We start from the raw sequence: 22,791 nt of genomic DNA, 5'->3' as shown, positions 1-22,791 counted from the left end.
GTCTGGTATGGATATTAAGGGGAACCCCAGCCAAAATTTAAAAAAAAAATTGACGTGGGGTTCCCCCTAAATTCCATACCAGACCCTTCAGGTCTGGTATGGATTTTAAGGGGAACCCCGCGCCAAAAAAAAAAAAAAACGGCGTGGGGTCCCCCCAATAATCCATACCAGACCCTTATCCGAGCACGCAACCTGGCAGGCCGCAGGAAAAGAGGGGGGGACGAGAGTGCGGCCCCCCCCCTCCTGAACCGTACCAGGCCACATGCCCTCAACATTGGGAGGGTGCTTTGGGGTAGCCCCCCAAAACACCTTGTCCCCATGTTGATGAAGACAAGGGCCTCATCCCCACAACCCTGGCCGGTGGTTGTGGGGGTCTGCGGGCGGGGGGCTTATCGGAATCTGGAAGCCCCCTTTAACAAGTGGACCCCCAGATCCCGGCCCCCCCCCCCGTGTGAAATGGTAAGGGGGTACTTACCCCTACCATTTCACTAAAAAACTGTCAAAAATGTTAAAAATGACAAGAGACAGTTTTTGACAATTCCTTTATTTAAATGCTTCTTCTTTCTTCCTTCATCTTCTTCTTCTTCTGGTTCTTCTGGCTCTTCTGGTTCTTCCTCCGGCGTTCTCGTCCAGCATCTTCTCCGCGGCGTCTTCTATCTTCTTCTCCTCGGGCCGCTCCGCACCCATGGCATGGGGGGGAGGCTCCCGCTCTTCTCTTCATCTTCTTCTCTTCTTCATCTTCTTCTTCTTCTTCTCTTCTTCCTTCTTCTGTTCTTCATGTCTTCTCCGGGCCGCTCCGCAATCCATGCTGGCATGGAGGGAGGCTCCCGCTGTGTGACGGCGTCTCTTCGTCTGACGGTTCTTAAATAACGGGGGGCGGGGCCATCCGGTGACCCCGCCCCCCTCTGACGCACGGTGACTTGAGGGACTTCCCTGTGACGTCACGGGGAATGCCACAGGGAAGTCCCGTCATGTCACCGTGCGTCAGAGGGGGCGGGGTCACCGGGTGGCCCCGCCCCCCGTTATTTAAGAACCGTCAGACGAAGAGACGCCGTCACACAGCGGGAGCCTCCCTCCATGCCACAGCATGGCTGCGGAGCGGCCCGGAGAAGACATGAAGAACAGAAGAAGGAAGAAGAGAAGAAGAAGAAGAAGATGAAGAAGAAGATGAAGAAGAGAAGAAGATGAAGAGAAGAGCGGGAGCCTCCCCCCCATGCCATGGGTGCGGAGCGGCCCGAGGAGAAGAAGATGGAAGACGCCGCGGAGAAGATGCTGGACGAGAACGCCGGAGGAAGAACCAGAAGAGCCAGAAGAACCAGAAGAAGAAGAAGATGAAGTAAGAAAGAAGAAAGAAGAAGCATTTAAATAAAGGAATTGTCAAAAACTGTCTCTTGTCATTTTTAACATTTTTGACAGTTTTTTAGTGAAATGGTAGGGGTAAGTACCCCCTTACCATTTCACACAGGGGGGGGGCCGGGATCTGGGGGTCCCCTTGTTAAAGGGGGCTTCCAGATTCCGATAAGCCCCCCGCCCGCAGACCCCCACAACCACCGGCCAGGGTTGTGGGGATGAGGCCCTTGTCTTCATCAACATGGGGACAAGGTGTTTTGGGGGGCTACCCCAAAGCACCCTCCCAATGTTGAGGGCATGTGGCCTGGTACGGTTCAGGAGGGGGGGGGGCCGCACTCTCGTCCCCCCCTCTTTTCCTGCGGCCTGCCAGGTTGCGTGCTCGGATAAGGGTCTGGTATGGATTTTTAGGGGGACCCCACGCCGTTTTTTTTTTTTTTTTTTGGCGCGGGGTTCCCCTTAAAATCTATACCAGACCTGAAGGGTCTGGTATGGAATTTAGGGGGAACCCCACGTCAATTTTTTTTTTAAATTTTGGCTGGGGTTCCCCTTAATATCCATACCAGACCTGAAGGGCCTTGTATGGAATTTAGGGGGACTCCCACATCATTTTTTTTTTTTAATTTTGGTTCGGGGTTGCCCTGTGGGAAATTCCCATGCCGTTTTTATCAATGAACTTCTATGTGTATTGTCGGCAATGCAATAGCCGCGGTAGTTTTAAATGTGTTTTTTCCTTCAAAATGTCATTTTGCTGTCAGACTGTTCTAAACACGGGAAACATGCGCCCCTTTACAGGCATACTATAGACACCCCCCAGGTACGAAATTTAAAGGGATATTACACTTTTATTGTTTGACTTTAAGCATTATTAAAATCACTGCTCCTGAAAAAACGGCCGTTTTTAAAACTTTTTTTTGCATTGATTCATGTCCCCTGGGGCAGGACCCAGGTCCCCAAACACTTTTATTGACAATAACTTGCATATTAGCCTTTAAAATTAGCACTTTTGATTATTCATGTTCGTGTCCCATAGACTTTAACGGTGTTCGCGTGTTCGAACGAATTTTTTTCCTGTTCGCATGTTCTGGTGCGAACCGAACAGGGGGGTGTTCGGCTCATCCCTACTTACCATGTAGACAAATTTGATGGTGGTTTCTCCTGCAGCCAGAGCATCTTTGCCAAATGTGTACTGAACCCGGATGTTGTGTGTTTTACCACACTGCAGATCTTCTTTGGGGCCCTGAAGCTGCACAAAGCTAGCAGTGCGAGAGAAGAATCGGCTGACAGATCGATAATCATTGGCGTAAGTGGGCACAATCCAGTTGCTATCATAGCATTGTTCTTGGTTCTTGTAAATCAGCTGTTGAGTAACAAACCAAAGAAAAAATGAATTCCAATACATCTTAGCGGACACTGAAGTATTAGGGCAACCTATTCAGCTTTGTCATTTTCAAAATTGCCAATATTTATTCAGCACCAACCTACTATTCTGGTTCTTTAAAGTCCAATGCTATGTAATGGCTTGTTTTTTTTATGAATAGAAAGTGCGTAGGCAGGTGCCTAAAAGGTAATTTGCGTGTTGCACTTAGAAGTTACCATTCAGTGACGAATTTGCCAGTCAGAAAAACATTGCCCAAGCCTATGCGCAAAGGAATGTGCATTGCATGCAAAATAGTCCATAGTACCATGCACAGAGTTAGGACCCTACGCACATCTACATGAGCACTTGCGCATGCACGTGAGCATTAGCATAATGCATGTGCTCCTGAGCGTGCATGTTTGATGGACCTTGGCTCCCATTGACTTATTTAAAGTCCTACATGCTTCAGCACCATCAGCTCTTACTGCTTGTGACCTGATCCTGTGTACATCCGTATACCGACCTGGCTGGTTGACCCTGCTTGTTCCTGAACCTCTGTTGCCAACTCTGGTTGTGACCCAAACTTTTTTCCTGTCTACTACTCTGGTACCTCCTTTGTTCACTTGATACTAACCCTGGCCACGTTCTGACTCCATTCCTGTTCTTCTGCTGCCTGGTTGCTGCTGCTCTGTCCATCTGACTACACTTCTGGGATCCTGCATCTGCTTGCTGTCTACTTGCTAACTTCAGCTCTGCATCAACTACCAAGATATTCCAAAAATGAATCTCCTATAGGCACCCGTGCCACTTTGTGCCCTGTTATACCCCGTCATCTTCCCCAAGTGAAACAGGACAAGAGGTTTAAGGGCAGCCCTCTTGTCAACTCTGCCTCAACCAGGCATGTGACACTGCTGTTTGGACTGTGCTTCCTGTAACAGGGGTATTTAAGCAAAAAGGAGTTGGGCCAGTAGGTGGGCATTGGTTAGTCATGGGAATGACAATATACAAGGAGATGTAGAGTCACGCCTAGTGGGGTTACCCTTAGGCGGGACCCTGAATCAGGATGACGAACCATGTTACCATCACTTGGCAATCACCACAAGCTAAGAAGGTATGAGGTGCCACCACCATGTCTGTAACTTGTTGAATTGCCGTGTAATTCATGAAGAACTGTGATATAGGGATGATTAAGAACTGTACATGGATGCCATTTTATTAAGTAAAAGAAGTTGCTGGTTAAGCGAATTCTCTGGTCTGGTTTACTGTGAACAGAGAGGGAAAGCAAAATCCTACAATGAATGGGAACAGGGAACGAAGTGTAAACATTAAGGATTAAGGAAAACTAGCCAGTTTGGGAGTGAAGGACGATGATGGAGGTTGTTTCGGGGGGGGGGGGATTGGTGGCTGTGTGGTCTACTTTTGCAAGCAGCAGGGACCCCATAATAGGAGGGTTCTGCAAAGCAGCAGGCCCTAGCGATATTGGGCTTAAGAGTAAATAGTGTAAAGTTGATAGACATTGCATATTTGCATAGAGTTATCTAGTTGTCTCACAATATTTAACGCCTCCAAGCCTTGGTTAAGGGTCCAAACAGACAAATTTGCACATATTGAATACAACCCTAAAAACAAACTCATGTATCTGATTAAATAAATGTGTATAATAACTAGTAGAAGCAAATCATTGTTCTACACCATGTCCCTCAAATATGACATTGTAGTCAGTGTGGGTCTAGGTGTAACTGGCAAGGGAAATTAGGTTATCCTTTTGGTGTGGGGCCCAGTGTAGTACAGTAGAATATGCAAAGTTTGGAGTGGTCTAGGTGACTGCCTTTTAAGCCATTATGTGGCCCATTTATTATAAAATAAATCTGTCTCTTTAGTGAGCTGATGTCCATGGCGACCAATCTAATTTCTTCCTCTATTCTGAAATATGAAAAAAGATCCCCAATTGGTCAACATGACAGAGCTCACTTTTTGCATTTAAAGTGTTGGCTTTTTTTTGGAGGGGAGAAAAATCAAAAACACTAGTGTCACTATGCAAGCAAGACTTACTACACTCTAGTGTCACTATGGTCTTACAGTGCAGAGGTTCTTGATTTCCCATTAGGGACCCTAATGCCGCGTACACACGGGTGGACTTTTCGACCGGACTGGTCCAACGGACTTTCCGACAGACTTTTGCCGGACTTCCGACGGACTTTCTAACGAACGGACTTGCCCACACACGATCACAACGAAGTCCGACGGATTCGTACGTGATTAGGTACGACCAGACTAAAATAAGGAAGTTGATAGCCAGTAGCCAATAGCTGCCCAAGCGTGGGTTTTAGTCCGTTGGAGTAGCATACAGACGAGCGGATTTTTTGACTGGACTCGAGTCCGTCGGAAAGATTTGAAACATGTTTTATTTTAAGTTCCATCTGACATTTGGGGAAAAAAGTCAGCTGGAGCCCACACACGATCGAATTGTCTGACGGAGTCCGGTCCGCCAGACCAAGTCTGCCGTAAAGTCCGCTCGTGTGTACACGGCATTACTGAATGGAGCTTGCAGGTGCTGTCTGAATTTTTGTAGGGTTCTTGAGATGCTAAGGTTTCCTACAGAGCAGAAGACACGCTGGGTGGTTAACTGGCTTCTGACCAACTAGGTGCAATGCATGTCTGTATTCTTACAATATAATGTTAGACTTACTGAACAGAGTTATATAGAATTATCACAGAATGATTTGGCTATAAATACATGAACTAAACTTAGAGAAAGATATCCATTCTGATGCGGCTGTACAGTGCAATATCTACTCACCTGAAAGTAGACATTTGAAGTGGTAAGTGTTGAGGTATCAAATTCATATTGTGCTTTGCCATTCTCATCAGATGTGAGGTTCTGAAGAACCTTCCCGTCCATTTGGAGTTCCACCACCTGGCCACTCTCAGGCTGCCCCTGTGCATTCTCAACAACAATCTGTTGCATGCAGAAGAAAATCACATGCTTCAGTTTTACACATGCATTTATCACAATACCTGTTCTATTCAAAATATTTTTCCTCTACATGTTCCATCAAACAATGAGATTAAAAAAATGGCCTAGCATCTTTTCAAGCTTCTCAGCTTTGCCGTGAGTTCTCACATCATGTATAACCCAGAAACCCAATCTCCCATATTCATCCCTCCTTTCAAGAGGAGCAGCTAGGACTGATGGGTAGACTGTGGGACAGACTGTCTGAGGGTCATGTCAGAGTATGCAAATCTGACTCATGGTGATGAGCAGAAAGTTTTTTCTAGAAGATTACAGTCATACAATTGAGACGTTCTAGGAGTTTAAATTAAAAAAATACAAATAAAAACAAACAGACCATTGGCCACTAGTAGCCCAAATCTGCCAAGACAATGCACAATAAAATGTAACATTTTTAAAAAGGTTGCAAGTCAACTCACCCCCACATAATAAGGAATTCCTTTTTTGAAATACGGACGCATAACCTCATAGTCAAAACGGGCGCGGCCTAGCTGGCTGGTGATCGAGATGGTTTTGGTTTCAGTTGCTTGGACATCTGTCACAGAACACAATACAAATACTCATGCTCATGTATATTCACATCAGGAAGGATTAGAGTAGAGTACAGTCATACGTCTGATGCAGCCCAATTAGGTTGTTAAATATAGAGAAATTGACTGGTTTTCCCTACTGACCAGCCACAAAGGGCAGTAGGTAAACTGAACACTGCAGAAGCCCCTAGGAGATAAACAGTGCAGTAAGTAGCACTCCCCACTCTCATTGACAGGGTTGTGGATGAGATGTTCTTTCCTTAATCCCTCCCCTGAGATCAGTGCTTGCATTCAGATAGATTGGAAGCAATCATTCCTGAACAGAAACTGAAGCCATAAAAGTAAATATACACATGGACGACATCTTCAGCACCAAACCCCTTAAAAATCAATTCTAAACAAAGTAAATGAGACTATTTTTGGGTCATTTTGCACTGAATTTCCCTTGCTTGCCCCATTTCGCCAGGACCTGGATCACCTGCCTGCTGGTGGCACTGTGCTTCCCAGCACAGAAGGTTGTAGTTCCAGTGTCAATCGGCAGGTGTCACCCGGCAGATCCCAGTGATCAGTCTCCACCTGATGCTGGCTGCTGGGAGGGTATTTAGTCCCTCTTCTGCTAATACAGCTTGCTCCAGTGTTTTGCTTTGCTTGCTGCCAGATACTGCTAGCCGTTATCTTGTTCCTGCTCTTTAATCATGCTCTCTGCTTAGTACCTTTGCCCTGAACCATGTTGCCTTGTTCCTTCTCCCCCTTGTTCCTGATCCCAGTTTTGGTTTCTCCTTTCAAAATGTTCCCTGCACCTCCAGTTTTCCTGTGTTCTCCATTTGCATACACTATATATATAGTTATTTTGATATTTAGGATTTCTGTTAGGTCATTTAGTTAAGTATCTGGTCACTGGGTTTTTGGTTCACTTATACATTTGTTTGCTGGTGTTTGGATGTCTTATTTTATGATTAAGAAGTTTTTTTATTATAATTTGGCCCGGTCTCTGCTTCCTAAGTGTAGCCACACATATCTGGCCCCGATTACAGACACCCTTGTAATTGTGGAAACCCAAGTTTAAAATTATAAAACATGAGTGAATACTCTCACAATTTTCAATGCCCCCCCTCCCCATCCCAGCACTTAAACTTTTAACTTATTAGTTTACATTGTTTGATAGATCCATGCTTCTTGATATTTTGCTTTTGAGTTGGAGAAGGAAGATTATATAATATACACAGAAATACCAACAGTATTGGGACACCTGCCTTTACACGCACATGAACTTTAATGGCATCCCAGTCTTAGTCTTTGCAGCTATAACAGCATCAACTCTTCTGAGAAGGCCGTCCACAAGGTTTAGGAGTGTGTCTATAGGAATGTTTGACCATTCTTCCAGAAGCACAATTGTGAGGTCAGGCACCGATTTGGACGAGAAGGCCTGGCTCGCAGTCTCCGCTCCAATTCCTCCCAAAAGTGTTCTATCAGGATGAGGTCAGGACTTTGTACAGCCAGTCAAGTTCCTCCACCCCAAATTCACTCATCTATGTCTTTATGGACCTTAATTTGTGCACTGGTCCAATTCATTTGGTGGCGGGGGGGGGACTATGGTGTGGGGTTGTTTTTTCATGGGTTGGGCCCTTAGTTCTAGTGAAGGGAACTCCTAAGGCGATAATCTCATGCTCTCAACTTTGTGTGAACAGTTTGGAGATGGCCCCTTCCTGTTCCAACATGTCTACACACAGCAAGGTCCATAAAGACATGGATGAGTGAGTTTGGGGTGGAGGAACTTGACTGACCTGCACAGAGTCCTGACCTCAACCCGATAGAACACCTTTGGGATAAATTAGAGCAGAGACTGCCAGACCTTCTGTCCAACATCATAGCCTGACCTCACAAATGCGCTTCTGGAAGAATGATCAAACATTCCCATAGACACTCCTAAACCTTGTGGACAGCCTTCCCAGAAGAGTTGAAGCTGTTATAGCTGCAGGCTGGGCCAACTTAATTAACTTTACGAACTAAGACTGGGGTGCCATTAAAGTTCATGTGCGTTTAAAGGCAGGCATCCCAATAATTTTGGTAATATATTGTAGGTTGGCATGTTGGCCACTGCCACCTTACTAGGGCTCTTTTCCTAACCCTTTATCCATCTTAACCATACTGTATCCATACCCAAATTTACTTTAATAAAAAAAAAAAAAAAAAAGGAGAAAGGAGGTGTATGTAGTTGCATGTGATGCCAATAAATTCAATGTCTAGGCATTTAGAGAATGGATTTTGGATACGTGAAAAATCAGTGTCAGAAAGGATTGGCTGGCTCCATCTGAAGTTCTGTCCCAAGGCAACGGTCATATGGCCAGTTATAATGGAAATCAAGGAGTGTGCTTATTATGAGCTTTTTATTTTTAGGGCTCATTCACATGGGCACTCCACTCTGTACAGTGTGAAGAGACATTTGTTTATCTTTCTGTGCCAACTTCGAGCTGCAGGCAGCTAGCCCATAGAAGTGAATGAATATGCATTGGCTGTAAAGGCTTACCCATGTTGGCCTACACGCCAATACCATATACATAGCTTTAAACCATTATGTCAGGGTTTTATCAGATCGGTACACAAATACGTCCTTTGTAGGCAAGGTTATCTGTGCCATTTGCAGAGTGCAGTGCTGGTGACCACCGCTGCTTGTGTATTCTGCCATGAGATTTTAATTTGTGAAAGGCTTTAACCCAATTATGCAGCTACATAATGGACACTTATGGATGGCAAACCATTCACTTACTTGTCCCCTGTTCTGTAAGAGTGGCCTGCATATTAAATGACATCTGGTATCCTGGGCGGTCAAGTTGGAATGCTGAGAGATCAACTTTTCCTTTAAATGTACCTTCAGAATCAGTCTATTGGGAAGAGAAGGAAAAAAAAAAAAAGTCAGAACCAAAGTTGTGCCAAGAATAAAAGGTTGAGTCATAAATAAAATGGGAACTAGGATGTATACAGGGCTTTTTTTCTCAAACAATAGGCGCTAGAACTCAACCACGACCCCCCAAAACCCCTCCACCCACACACACCCTCCAAATCACATCAAATAGTGGGTGTGGTCAGTCAAATTTCACGAACAGTAGGAGGGTCTTAAAGGCGCATTAAATACCAGGATTGCATTATATACAGAGTGCAGAGTTCAGGGGGGTTGCACACAGAGTTCAGAGCTGTCACTTTTAAACACAGAAACCAGACTTTTGTGTTTACAAGTGATTGTGGTGAGCAGCCCCCCCCCCCAGGGTCTGCGCCAGAGGTTCCCCAAGAAAAAAAGCCCTGTGTATGTATATATATATATATATATATATATATATATATATATATATAAATATTGCTGATCATCTCACTTTAGGTCTTGTACACATGGGCTTCAGCTTAAGAGCCAAATCATGAGTGCCTACAAAACCATTTGCAAAAAATAAAATAAAAAGAAAGGAAGATCAGACAAGCTGAAACACCACCTGAAGTCTGGCATCACCTTACACAGACATCACCAATGTCCCTGTCAGAAAAACGGTTTGCAGAAGAGCTGGCAGATCTGCTAATGCAGCGGAACCACTGACTGGCATATAGGCATTTGCCAATGCAAATGTGAATGCGTACGGGCGAGCGGTTGCAAGGGCTAATGTTCAATTGCACAAAGAATGCGCAACTGATTCTGGTGCCCAGTGGCCTATTTAAAGCCAGCAGCATGATTCACTAATTGGATGATCTTTAGTTCCCCCATGTGTTCCTGTTTCTACCATTATTGGATTCCCCATTACCGACCTGGCTTGCCTTTGACCTGTCTTTTCTCCATTCCTGGCTTTGATCCTCGGCTTGCTACATTGACTTTGCTTCTGCCTGCTGATCTGTGTATGACCTCTGGCTTGCTCTTCTTACTCCGCTGTTGCCAGATTCCCAGTGTATGACCCCGGCTGACTTCTGACTCTGCTTGCCGCTTTACTCCTGGCTAGGGATGAGCTTCGTGTTCGAGTCGAACCCATGTTCGACTCGAACATCGGCTGTTCGATCGTTCGCCGAATTGCGAACGTTATGGGCCGTTCGCGCTAAATTCGTGTGGCGCGTCACGGCCCATAATTCACTGCGGCATCGCAGTGCATTGCTGGCTGATGATTGGCCAAGCATGCACTATGACCCGCATGCTTGGCCAATCACAGCGCCGTCAGTAGAGAGAGCTGTAATTGGCCAAAGCCAGGGTGGCTTTGGCCAATTATGGCTCAGGGGATTTAGTACACACCCCACACTATATAAGGCCGCCTGCACAGCGGCCCTGTGTAGTGTGTGTTCTGGTGTGCTGAGAGATAGAGAGAGAGAGAGACAGTGTCATTTGATTTGAGTTAGATAGATTAGGCAGAACAGTCAGTCAGTTAGCTGCACTTACAGTGTATTGTGTATATATATGCATCCCAGGTGTTGCATATATATATATACACTGTATTCAGTTTAGCTAGATCCGTTCCTGTTATCTTCTATCTAGACTATTTACATTTAATGCAGTGCGTCCTGCTCACAGTGTTCAGCTAGATCCGTTCCTGTTATCTTCTAGACTATTTACATTTAGTGCAGTGCGTCCTGCTCACAGTGTTCAGCTAGATCCGTTCCTGTTATCTTCTAGACTATTTACATTTAGTGCAGTGCGTCCTGCTCACAGTGTTCAGCTAGATCCGTTCCTGTTAAATTCCTACTGACAGGCAGGCTTGTCTGGTTACAGTATATAAAGCTACCTGAAGAAAATTACAGGTGTTCTATTTGATCCTATTAGTACCACGGTCAGGCAGCTAGACTATTTACATTTAGTACAGTGCGTCCTGCTCACAGTGTTCAGCTAGATCCGTTCCTGTTATCTTCCTACTGACAGGCAGGCTTGTCTGGTTACAGTATATAAAGCTACCTGAAAAAATTACAGGTGTTCTATTTGATCCTATTAGTACCACGGTCAGGCAGCTAGACTATTTACATTTAGTACAGTGCGTCCTGCTCACAGTGTACAGCTAGATCCGTTCCTGTTATCTTCCTACTGACAGGCAGGCTTGTCTGGTTACAGTATATAAAGCTACCTGAAGAAAATTACAGGTGTTCTATTTGATCCTATTTGTACCACGGTCAGGCAGCTAGACTATTTACATTTAGTACAGTGCGTCCTGCTCACAGTGTTCAGCTAGATCCGTTCCTGTTATCTTCCTACTGACAGGCAGGCTTGTCTGGTTACAGTATATAAAGCTACTTGAAGAAAATTACAGGTGTTCTATTTGATCCTATTAGTACCACGGTCAGGCAGCTAGACTATTTACATTTAGTACAGTGCGTCCTGCTCACAGTGTTCAGCTAGATCCGTTCCTGTTATCTTCCTACTGACAGGCAGGCTTGTCTGGTTACAGTATATAAAGCTACCTGAAGAAAATTACAGGTGTTCTATTTGATCCTATTAGTACCACGGTCAGGCAGCTAGACTATTTACATTTAGTACAGTGCGTCCTGCTCACAGTGTTCAGCTAGATCCGTTCCTGTTATCTTCCTACTGACAGGCAGGCTTGTCTGGTTACAGTATATAAAGCTACCTGAAGAAAATTACAGGTGTTCTATTTGATCCTATTAGTACCACGGTCAGGCAGCTAGACTATTTACATTTAGTACAGTGCGTCCTGCTCACAGTGTACAGCTAGATCCGTTCCTGTTATCTTCCTACTGACAGGCAGGCTTGTCTGGTTACAGTATATAAAGCTACCTGAAGAAAATTACAGGTGTTCTATTTGATCCTATTAGTACCACAGTCAGGCAGCTAGACTATTTACATTTAGTACAGTGCGTCCTGCTCACAGTGTTCAGCTAGATCCGTTCCTGTTATCTTCCTACTGACAGGCAGGCTTGTCCGGTTACAGTATATAAAGCTACCTGAAGAAAATTACAGGTGTTCTATTTGATCCTATTAGTACCACGGTCAGGCAGCTAGACTATTTACATTTAGTACAGTGCGTCCTGCTCACAGTGTTCAGCTAGATCCGTTCCTGTTATCTTCCTACTGACAGGCAGGCTTGTCTGGTTACAGTATATAAAGCTACCTGAAGAAAATTACAGGTGTTCTATCCCAGCTTAGTGCAGCTACAGGCCATTAGTATGTCTGGAAGGCCAAGAAGGAGAGGCAGACAGTCACAAGCCAATAAGAGAGGGCAAGCAGGCTCTGTGTCTAGTGCTGGTCGTGGAGACGGTGCATCCTCATCAGCACGTGGCCATGGGACACGCTTGGCCTTTTTTTCGGCAGCTGGCCGTGTTGAGCCGCAACATGCGGAAGACTTGGTCGAGTGGATGACCAAGCCGTCCTCATCCTCCTCATCCTCTCTCACCCATGCCCAGGGTGCTTTGTCTGGCAAAGCAGCGGCCTCTTCCCTCAGCTCAATGTCATCAGTGACTCCTTCCCTAGCTCCACCATGTCCTCATGAGGATTCCCTCGAACTGTTTGACCACAGTGTTGGGTACATGCTCCAGGAGGATGCCCAGCGTTTGGAAGGCTCTGATGACGATACTGAGCTCGATGAAGGCAGTAACATGAGCACGGACAGAGGGGGTGCCCAAGAAGGACAGCAATCTGGCAGTCATGCTCCCCCTGCTGCAGCATACTGCCAGGTTTGCTCCAGTGATGAGGAGGGAGGGGATGATGAGGTCACTGACTCAACGTGGGTGCCTGATAGGAGAGAGGAGGAGGAGGAGGAGGAGGAGGAGGAGGCGGCGGCACATCACCAACGAGGCAGGATGCCCTCCAGGGGCCAGCCTAAGGGCAGCACATTGACTGCATCACACCCCAAAGCTCCACATGTGCAGGGCGCTGCAGTCTCTGCGCGTTATTCAAAAAGTTCTTTGGTGTGGGCCTTTTTTGAGACGAGTGCATCAGATCGCACCGCTGCTATTTGCAACATATGTCTCAAGCGTATCTCGCGTGGCCAAAACATCTCCCGCTTGGGTACCACATGCTTGACCAGACATATGTTGACCTGCCATGCAGTTCGTTGGCAAGCGTATCTAAAAGACCCACACCAAAGAACAAAGAGGATCTCTCCTTGCTCCTCATCAGCTGAGATTTCCAACCCCACTAGACCTTCAGTCCTCTCTGAGACCTGCAGTGAGAAGAATGAAGGTGTAGAATTAGGTGTGTCACAGCCAAGTACTTGTGGGCAATCTGCTTTTGGTACACCGACGTCAGATTGTACCAGGCAAATTTCCCTGCCCCAGCTGCTGCACCGCCGAAAGAAGTTTGCTCCCAGCCATCCACATGCCCAGCGGTTGAATGCTAGCTTGGCAAAATTGCTAGCACTTCAACTGCTGCCTTTTCAGTTGGTAGACTCTGCCCCCTTCCGTGAGTTTGTGGAATGTGCGGTTCCTCAGTGGCAGGTACCCAAACGCCACTTTTTCTCACGGAAGGCGATTCCGGCTCTCTACCGGCATGTGGAAGGCAATGTCCATGCCTCGCTGGACAGGGCGGTCAGCGGTAAGGTGCATATTACCGCTGACTCATGGTCCAGCAGGCATGGACAGGGACGTTACCTAAGTTTCACGGCGCATTGGGTGACTCTGCTGGCAGCTGGGAAGGATGCAGGACAAGGTGCAGTAGTGTTGGAGGTTGTTCCGCCACCACGCCTCCAAAATGCTGATTGTGACACACCTCTCTCCTCCACCCCCTCCTCTTCTTCTTCCTCCATGGCCTCTTCCTCGGAACCAGCGGTGCTCCGTAGGCGTTCAAGGGGCTACGCAAGTACGCAGGCCAAAAGATGCCATGCGGTGCTTGAGCTGGTGTGCTTGGGGGACAGGAGCCACACTGGGGCAGAGGTTTTGTCAGCTCTGCAGGGGCAGGTTCAGAGGTGGTTGACGCCACGCCAACTTAAGGCAGGAATGGTGGTTTGCGACAATGGCACCAACCTCCTCTCTGCCCTCCGACAGGGACAAATGACCCATGTGCCCTGTTTGGCTCACGTCCTTAACTTGGTGGTGCAGCGGTTCTTGGGCAGGTACCCGGGCTTACAGGATGTCCTGAGGCAGGCCAGGAAAGTCTGTGTGCATTTCCGCCGGTCATATAATGCCAGTGCTCGGCTGACGGACCTCCAAAAGGAGTTTAACCTGCCCAAGAACCGCCTAATCTGTGACATGCCCACCAGGTGGAACTCAACGTTGGCCATGCTGCAGTGGCTGCACACGCAGCAGAGGGCCATCAATGAGTACCTGTGCGACTATGGCACCAGGACAGGGTCAGGGGAGCTTGGTTTTTTTTCCCCACGCCAGTGGGCCATGATCAGGGATGCATGCACTGTCCTGTCACCATTCGAGGAGGCCACGAGGATGGTGAGCAGTGACAGTGCATGCATTAGTGACACTGTCCCCCTTGTCCACCTGTTGGAGCACACGCTGCGTGGAATAATGGACAGGGCACTTGAGGCAGAACAGAGGCAGGAAGAGGAGGACTTCCTTAGCTCTCAAGGCCCCCTTTATCCAGACAGTGTTCCTGCGTGCCCGCCGATCACACAGGAAGAGGACGAGGAGGAAGAGGAGGAGGAGGAAGATTGTGTCAGTATGGAGGTGGAGCCTGGCACTCAGCATCAGCAGCAGTCTTTAAGGGATCAGTCCCAAGAAACACATGGACTTGTACGTGGCTGGGAGGAGGTGGCTGCGGACCATGTCGTTCTTAGTGACCCAGAGGACTCCGGACCGAATGCCTCAGCAAACCTACGCTGCATGGCCTCCCTGATCCTGCAAAGCCTGCGTAAGGATCCTCGTATTCGTGGTATCAAGGAGAAGGACCAATACTGGCTGGCAACCCTCCTTGTAAGGTTGCGGACCTTATCTTGCCATCGCAGAGGGAGCAGAGGATGAAACATCTTCGGGAGGCCTTGCAGAAAGGTCTGTGCAACGCGTTCCCAGAGACTGGGAGGTTACAAACTCCTGTTTCTGGACAACGTGTTGCTGAGGCTTCGGTCAGTCAAAGAAGGAGCGGTGGAGAAGGTGGCCGTCTGACCGATGCGTTCAGACAATTTTTTGGTCCGCAGCCCCAAGGTATGATCGGTTCCAGCAACCATCGCCAGCGTCTGTTTTACATGGTGCAGGAATACCTAGGGGCAAGATCAGACTTGGACACCTTTCCCACCGAAAATCCTCTGGGTTACTGGGTCTTGAGGATGGATCACTGGCCAGAGCTTGCACAGTATGCAATTGAGCTACTGGCCTGTCCTGCATCCAGCGTTCTTTCGGAACGCACATTCAGTGCTGCTGGAGGCGTGGTAACCGATCACAGGGTGCGTCTGTCCACCGACTCGGTCGATCGGCTGACCTTCATAAAAATGAATGAGTCTTGGATCACCACCAGCTACCAAGCACCTGATGCTGATGTAACCGAATAATTTTTTTTGAAATCTCAGATCCCTTCAAAGACTGCCTATGCTGATGCTGAGTGACTATCCCTGAGTAATTATCCTCTTCCTCCTCAATCATCACGCTGATAGCTTGTAAGAACATTTTTGGTTCTGGGCGCCACCACCAGTGCCTAAGGCACAATTTTTCAGCCCCTGTTTAACAGGGGCGTGTAATTACAATTTTTGATGTAATACTTTGCAGCAGGGCTCGTTCCTGCATTCCAACTAGAGTGTCTGTGAGGGGTTGCAGTGTTGTGGCACCAGCACCAGTGCCTAAGGCCCAATTTTTCTGCCCCTGTCTAACAGGGGCGTGTAATTACAATTTTTGATGCAATACTTTGCAGCAGGGCTCGTTCCTGCGTTCCAACTAGAGTGTCTGTGAGGGGTTGCAGTGTTGTGGCACCAGCACCAGTGCCTAAGGCCCAATTTTTCTGCCCCTGTCTAACAGGGGCGTGTAATTACAATTTTTGATGCAATACTTTGCAGCAGGGCTCGTTCCTGCGTTCCAACTAGAGTGTCTGTGAGGGGTTGCAGTGTTGTGGCACCAGCACCAGTGCCTAAGGCCCAATTTTTCTGCCCCTGTCTAACAGGGGCGTGTAATTACAATTTTTGATGCAATACTTTGCAGCAGGGCTCGTTCCTGCGTTCCAACTAGAGTGTCTGTGAGGGGTTGCAGTGTTGTGGCACCAGCACCAGTGCCTAAGGCCCAATTTTTCTGCCCCTGTCTAACAGGGGCGTGTAATTACAATTTTTGAAGCAATACTTTGCAGCAGGGCTCGTTCCTGCGTTCCAACTAGAGTGTCTGTGAGGGGTTGCAGTGTTGTGGCACCAGCACCAGTGCCTAAGGCCTAATTTTTCAGCTCCTGTTCAACAGGGGCATGTAATTACAATTCTTGATCTAATATTTCACAGCAGGGCCCTGTGAGGGCTTACAGTGTTGTGGCCACAGCAACACCTAAGGCCCAAATTTCTGCTGAGTATATAGGGCAGGACCCTGCTTTCAAACATCTAACTTACAAACGACTCCTACTTGCAAACGGAAGGAGACAACAGGAAGTGAGATGAAATCTACCCCTAGGAAGGGAAATTCTTTCCTGTAAGAGTTAATATGGGAAAACAATTTCTCCTTTCCACTGATGCTTTCCAATCCTTGTTCCACAAAAAAACCCAAATTTTCAAAAAACATTTTTCATTGGGACAAAAAAGTGAGGTGAAATCTTCTGAAGAGGAGGAAAGACAGCAAAACAAATGTCACAGGGGTGATAACCCTTCCCTATGTTTTCCAAAAAGCTTAGAAAAGATTTTTTGGCTGGAGCTAAACACGTTAAAAATGTTCAAAATTACAAACAGATTCTACTTAACAACAAACCTACAGTCCCTGTCTTGTTTGCACCGCCTGTATACTGCTGTTCAGAGTATATAGGGCCTGGTGGCCCCACACCTTTCCTTATTTTAATTTGGGTGCGGGGTTCCCCTTAATATCCATACAAGACCCAAAGGGCCTGGTAATGGACTGGGGGGTACCCATGCCGTTTGTCTCACTGATTTTCATCCATATTGCCATGACCCGACATGACATTAAACCCGCAAGCAGTTTTAAATGAGATTTTTTCCTTTAAAAATTACATTTGGTGCAGGGACTGTTCTAAACATGGGAAACACGCGTCACTTTACAGGCATACTATAGACACCCCCCAGGTACGATATTTAAAGGAATATTTCACTTTTTTTTTTTTACTTTAAGCATCATTAAAATCACTGCTCCCGAAAAAACGGCCGTTTTTAAAAGTTTTTTTTGCATTGATACATGTCCCCTGGGGTAGGACCCGGGTCCCCAAACCCTTTTTAGGACAATACCATGCAAATTAGCCTTTAAAATGAGCACTTTTGATTTCGAACGTTCGAGTCCCATAGACGTCAATGGGGTTCTAACGTTCGTGCGAACTTTCGGTCCGTTCGCGGGTTCTGGTGCGAACCGAACCGGGGGGTGTTCGGCTCATCCCTACTCCTGGCTGATATTCCTTTCATGACTACTGGCCTGGCTCCTGACTCTGCTCCTGGCTCTCCCTTCTGCCAAGTCTTGCATCCTGCCCATCAGCTGCCATCCAGCGGACATCTCATCACTCCAGCCTGTTGCAGCTGGCAACCCCTGCTTCTTTGAGCATAGCACTCCCCGTTGCCACTCTGCCACAAGGGAAGCCCTCTCAGCACTTTGGCCTCCAACCAGGTACGCGACAGTCCCAAACTGAGGGCGCTTTAAAAAGCAGGCATGCTCCACCCATGGCCTGTCTGATGTGGCCCCAAAACCTAAAACCTATCACAACCCAAATAGCCTCCTACGTGTGCACGCCGCTCTACTCCATAATCCCCGGTGGCTGTCATACACTAGCTGTTGTGGCCGGATCCCTGCTCTCTTTATACACAGACACGAGGAGAGGAGCCTTTAGCAGAGTGAATTACATCTAGTGGCATCCATACAAGGATGCTGAAGGTGGATTCTCACAATTGTGTGATTAGCTTGGTGTAATTCCAGGAGCATGTGCGTGCATTATGTGTTATTTTATCTTTGCTTATGTAGCCATGCTTTGCTAATTTATGCATTGCAGTAGTTTATAAGTAAGAGTTTGGCTCCCTCTAGTGTCTTTTCCTTTTAATGGTATTAAGACTTTTGTTGGTTTCTGTAAAGCCATGCTCCAAAGCATTGTGGGTGATGTAGTAAATGAGGAAGTGACTCATGTGCTTAAACTCAGTCTGGGAACTACCTACCCACTATGCCCAGTTCACCTACCCACAATACCAGGTCACAGAACAGCCTGCTGGGTAGTGACATAAAAGGGGCAGCGCGGCCATTTTCTGGCCCCTTGGGACGCCATTCAAAACCTGCCTGCAGTGTGAGACAGGGAGACTGCGGCCTGGAAGGCGTGGAGTGGAATCGTTTGGCCTTTGGGGAGTTCCAGAGCACAGCCAGCTGGACCAGCATGTGGATGGACTGGAGGATCCAAGATTTCTAAAGGTTTCCTGCTTTACAGTTACATCAGCCATCAGAAGGAGCAGTGGGGTGTGACAGCACCAGCTTGGATTGGGACTGAGATACCAGGAAAGGAGCCTTACAAATATCTGGGCCTGTTGTGGTGAGCGGGCACTTGCCCAGATCAATATAGTGCACTGTTGCTGTGTTAGATAGTTACAGACTGCGGGTGAGACTTGTAGTCCCACAGAAGTGATCTCGCTTATCTATAGACTGCATACAGCGGAACTGCAGGATTGTTTTCCATGTGCTATAAAGTTAATGCTGCATCACATCCACTGCTAAGGAGAAATTATTATAAGTGCCTTTTGTTGCAAGTACACAACTATCAGCACATCATTCATTTTACAGTCTGCTGCTTACTTGTTTCCCTTTTTGGATTTACAAATACTGCAGTCTAATATCCTGAGCTAGCTGAAGATCAAGAAAACAAGAGACTTCTATCATCTTTCACAAAGCATCACAGTTCACTTTGCATTCAGAACATTGCATTACAACCTAGGGGGAGCCCTTGTGTACAGAACATATATATATATAGGGAAGGCGCTTAATATATAAGTTTGGTATATTGGACGCCTATCCCATTGCTTGCCTTTTTGCATACACACATTATGGTAACTGTTTGATCTACAATTCTAAAGCTTATCTGTTATGTTGTCAATTGTTATGTACTGTTTATACTGAATTGCACTCTTTTATGTTCAGCATATATTACAGTAAATTACTTAATTGGTTCAGTAGCTCCTTGTGTGATTCTCATTGACAACATCACTTTACAATATGGAACCCGAGGTGTCAGAGGTAAGAGAGGATCCGCAGAGTCGGGGTAGCCAATGGGGTATTGAGTCAATCAGCAGCCCCTAGGGGGGTACCGCTACACTTAATAAAAATGTTTATTGCACTACTAGGCGCTTCCATGGTATTTTTGTTTAGATTGTCCACAGTTCTTGTTTCGCAATTCAAGGCATGGCTGCAAAGACCCCGATACTGTAAAGGCTGTGTGACAGAGCTAGCCGGGACAGAGGCTTTTGGAGGGGACTGAATGCTAGCCTCTTGCTGACCGATTATGGGCCCTGGTATTTGGGGGAATGGTGCTCTTTTTGAGCTTTATGCCTGGGAACCCTTGAGGTGGCCTTACTTTAGATTCAGGTTCATGTCCCCCAAGACACACAGACTCTGGGGACTAGGGATGAGCTTCGAGTTCGAACCGTCGAATTACGAACATTATGGGCCTTTCGCGCCAAATTCGAGTGGCATGTCATGGCCCATAATTCACTGCGGCATCGCAGTGCATTACTGGCTGATGATTGGCCAAGCATGCACTATGACCCGCATGCTTTGGCCAATCACAGCGTGGTAAGAACAAAGAGCCATAATTGGCCAGAGGCAGGGTGGCTTTGGCCAATTATGCCTCAGGGGATTTAGTACACGCCCCACACGATATAAGGCCGCCTGGAAGTCGGCCTTGTGTAGTGTGTTCCAGCATGCTGAGAGATAGAGAGAGAGAGACAGTGTCATCTCATTTGAGTTAGATAGAGCAGGCAGGGGAGTCACTTAGCTGCAGTCAGTGTATTTAGTATATATATGCATCGCAGGTGTTGTATGTGTGTGTATATGTGTGTGTATATGTGTGTGTATATATGTGTGTGTATAAATATATATATATATATATATATATATATATATATATATATATATATATATATACATATACACACACACACACACACACACACACACTGTATTCAGTTTAGCTAGATCCGTTTTTGTTATTCTCTTCCTAATATACTTACAGGCAGGCAGTTGCAGTATTTTCGGTCAGTGTACTGTATCCTGTGCACAGTGTGCAACCAAAGCTGACTGCAGTCAAGTGCTGGTGTTCTCTTCCTAATAATACCACAGGCAGGCAGCTGCAGTATTTTCAGTCAGTGTACTGTATCCTGTGCACAGTGTGCAACTAAAGCTAACTGCAGACAATTGCTGGTGTTCTCTTCCTAATAGTACCACAGGCAGGCAGCTGCAGTATTTTCAGTCAGTGTACTGTATCCTGTGCACAGTGTGCAACCAAAGCTGACTGCAGTCAATTGCTGGTGTTCTCTTCCTAATAATACCACAGGCAGGCAGCTGCAGTATTTTTAGTCAGTGTACTGTATCCTGTGCACAGTGTGCAACTAAAGCTAACTGCAGACAATTGCTGGTGTTCTCTTCCTAATAATACCACAGGCAGGCAGCTGCAGTATTTTCAGTCAGTGTACTGTATCCTGTGCACAGTGTGCAACTAAAGCTAACTGCAGACAATTGCTGGTGTTCTCTTCCTAATAGTACCACAGGCAGGCAGCTGCAGTATTTTCAGACAGTGTACTGTATCCTGTGCACAGTGTGCAACCAAAGCTGACTGCAGTCAATTGCTGGTGTTCTCTTCCTAATAATACCACAGGCAGGCAGCTGCAGTATTTTCAGTCAGTGTACTGTATCCTGTGCACAGTGTGCAACTAAAGCTAACTGCAGACAATTGCTGCTGTTCTCTTCCTAATAATACCACAGGCAGGCAGCTGCAGTATTTTCAGTCAGTGTACTGTATCCTGTGCACAGTGTGCAACCAAAGCTGACTGCAGTCAATTGCTGGTGTTCTCTTCCTAATAATACCACAGGCAGGCAGCTGCAGTATTTTCAGTCAGTGTACTGTATCCTGTGCACAGTGTGCAACTAAAGCTAACTGCAGACAATTGCTGGTGTTCTCTTCCTAATAATACCACAGGCAGGCAGCTGCAGTATTTTCAGTCAGTGTACTGTATCCTGTGCACAGTGTGCAACTAAAGCTGACTGCAGACAATTGCTGGTGTTCTCTTCCTAATAATACCTCAGGCAGGCAGTTGATTCAGCTAGCTGCAGTATATTAGTGTACTGTATACTGGGCACAGTGTGCAGCTAAAGCTCACTGCATACAATTCCTGTTGTTTTCTTTCGAATACTACTACAGGCAGGCAGGCGATTCAGCTATCTGCAGTATAAATCTACATCTCAGCTTTATGCAGCTACATCTCACTGCAGGCCATTCCTTGTGTACCTATTCCAATACATCAAAGACAGTATGTCTGGAAGGCCAACAAGGAGAATCAGACAGTCACAGGCCAATAAAAGAGGGCAAGCAGGCTCTGTGTCTAGGTCGTGGACACGGTGCATCCTCATCAGCACGTGGCCGTGGGGCACGCTTGTCCTTTTCCTCGGCAGCTGGCCATGTTGAGCCACAACATGCCGAAGAGTTGGTAGAGTGGATGACCAAGCCATCCTCATCCTCCTCATCCTCTGTCAACCAGGCTACCTTAGCTGCCAATGCAGGTGCCAAAGTGGCCTATTCCTTGGACTCAAGGTCATCATCAGTTACTCCTTCCCTAGCCCCACCGGAGGAGTCCCCCTAACTGTTTGACCACAGTGTCAAGTACATGCTGCAGGAGGATGCGCAGCATTTTTAAAGGCTCCGATGATGGTACCCAGCTTGAGGAAGGCAGTAATGTGAGCCCAGAGAGAGGGGTTGCCCAAGAAGGACAACAAACTGGCAGTCATGTTCCCCCAGCTGCAGCATACTGCCAGGTTTGCTCCAGTGACGAGAAGGGAGGGGATGATGAGCTCACTGACTCTATGTGGATGCCTGATAGGAGAGAGGAGGAGGAGGCAGAGGAGGAGGAGGAGGCACATCTCCAACGAGGCAGGATGCCCTCCAGGGGCCAGCTTAAGGGCAGCCAACCGACTACATCACACCGCAGAGCTCCACAAGTGCAGGGCGCTGGTGACTTTGTGTTTGGGTATGGAATGTCCTAAACTACTTTAACCCCTTTCATACTCGGGGTGTCGTTACAGGCAGCAACATTGGTTCTGAGCTTTTTTGACTGCTCACAGCTGAGCGAGAGTGGGATTATTGGTGATCTGGTTAATAAAATGTGATTTTTGTGATTAAAGCGTAAGTAAACTGCGTCAATTTAAAAAAAAAACCCTGTAAAGTAAAGGCATTGCATACTAGTATACATCGCATACATTATGAAATACTTACCTTAGAACAAAGCCCTACACCGCCGCACTGTGAGCTCTGACAGATGCTT

General features: G+C 46.8%; 1 protein-coding gene across 1 annotated transcript in view; it reads right to left on the bottom strand.

Annotated features, from left to right (window-relative positions):
• LOC141105636 (alpha-2-macroglobulin-like) overlaps window positions 1–22,791 on the bottom strand; it is a 177,842-nt gene that overhangs the window by 111,858 nt on the left and 43,193 nt on the right. The window contains exons 9-12 of the mRNA XM_073595601.1: window positions 9,018–9,132; window positions 6,140–6,255; window positions 5,508–5,666; window positions 2,477–2,707 (exon numbers count right to left, since the gene is read on the bottom strand). Coding sequence (XP_073451702.1) covers window positions 2,477–2,707; window positions 5,508–5,666; window positions 6,140–6,255; window positions 9,018–9,132 — 621 coding nt within the window. The remainder of the gene's footprint in view (window positions 1–2,476; window positions 2,708–5,507; window positions 5,667–6,139; window positions 6,256–9,017; window positions 9,133–22,791) is intronic.

The sequence above is a fragment of the Aquarana catesbeiana genome, linkage group LG08, assembly GCF_042186555.1.
Source record: "Aquarana catesbeiana isolate 2022-GZ linkage group LG08, ASM4218655v1, whole genome shotgun sequence".
NCBI lineage: Eukaryota > Metazoa > Chordata > Amphibia > Anura > Ranidae > Aquarana > Aquarana catesbeiana.
The sequence above is the reverse complement of the archived record's forward strand: the minus strand, read 5'-3'. Positions and strand labels throughout refer to the sequence as shown.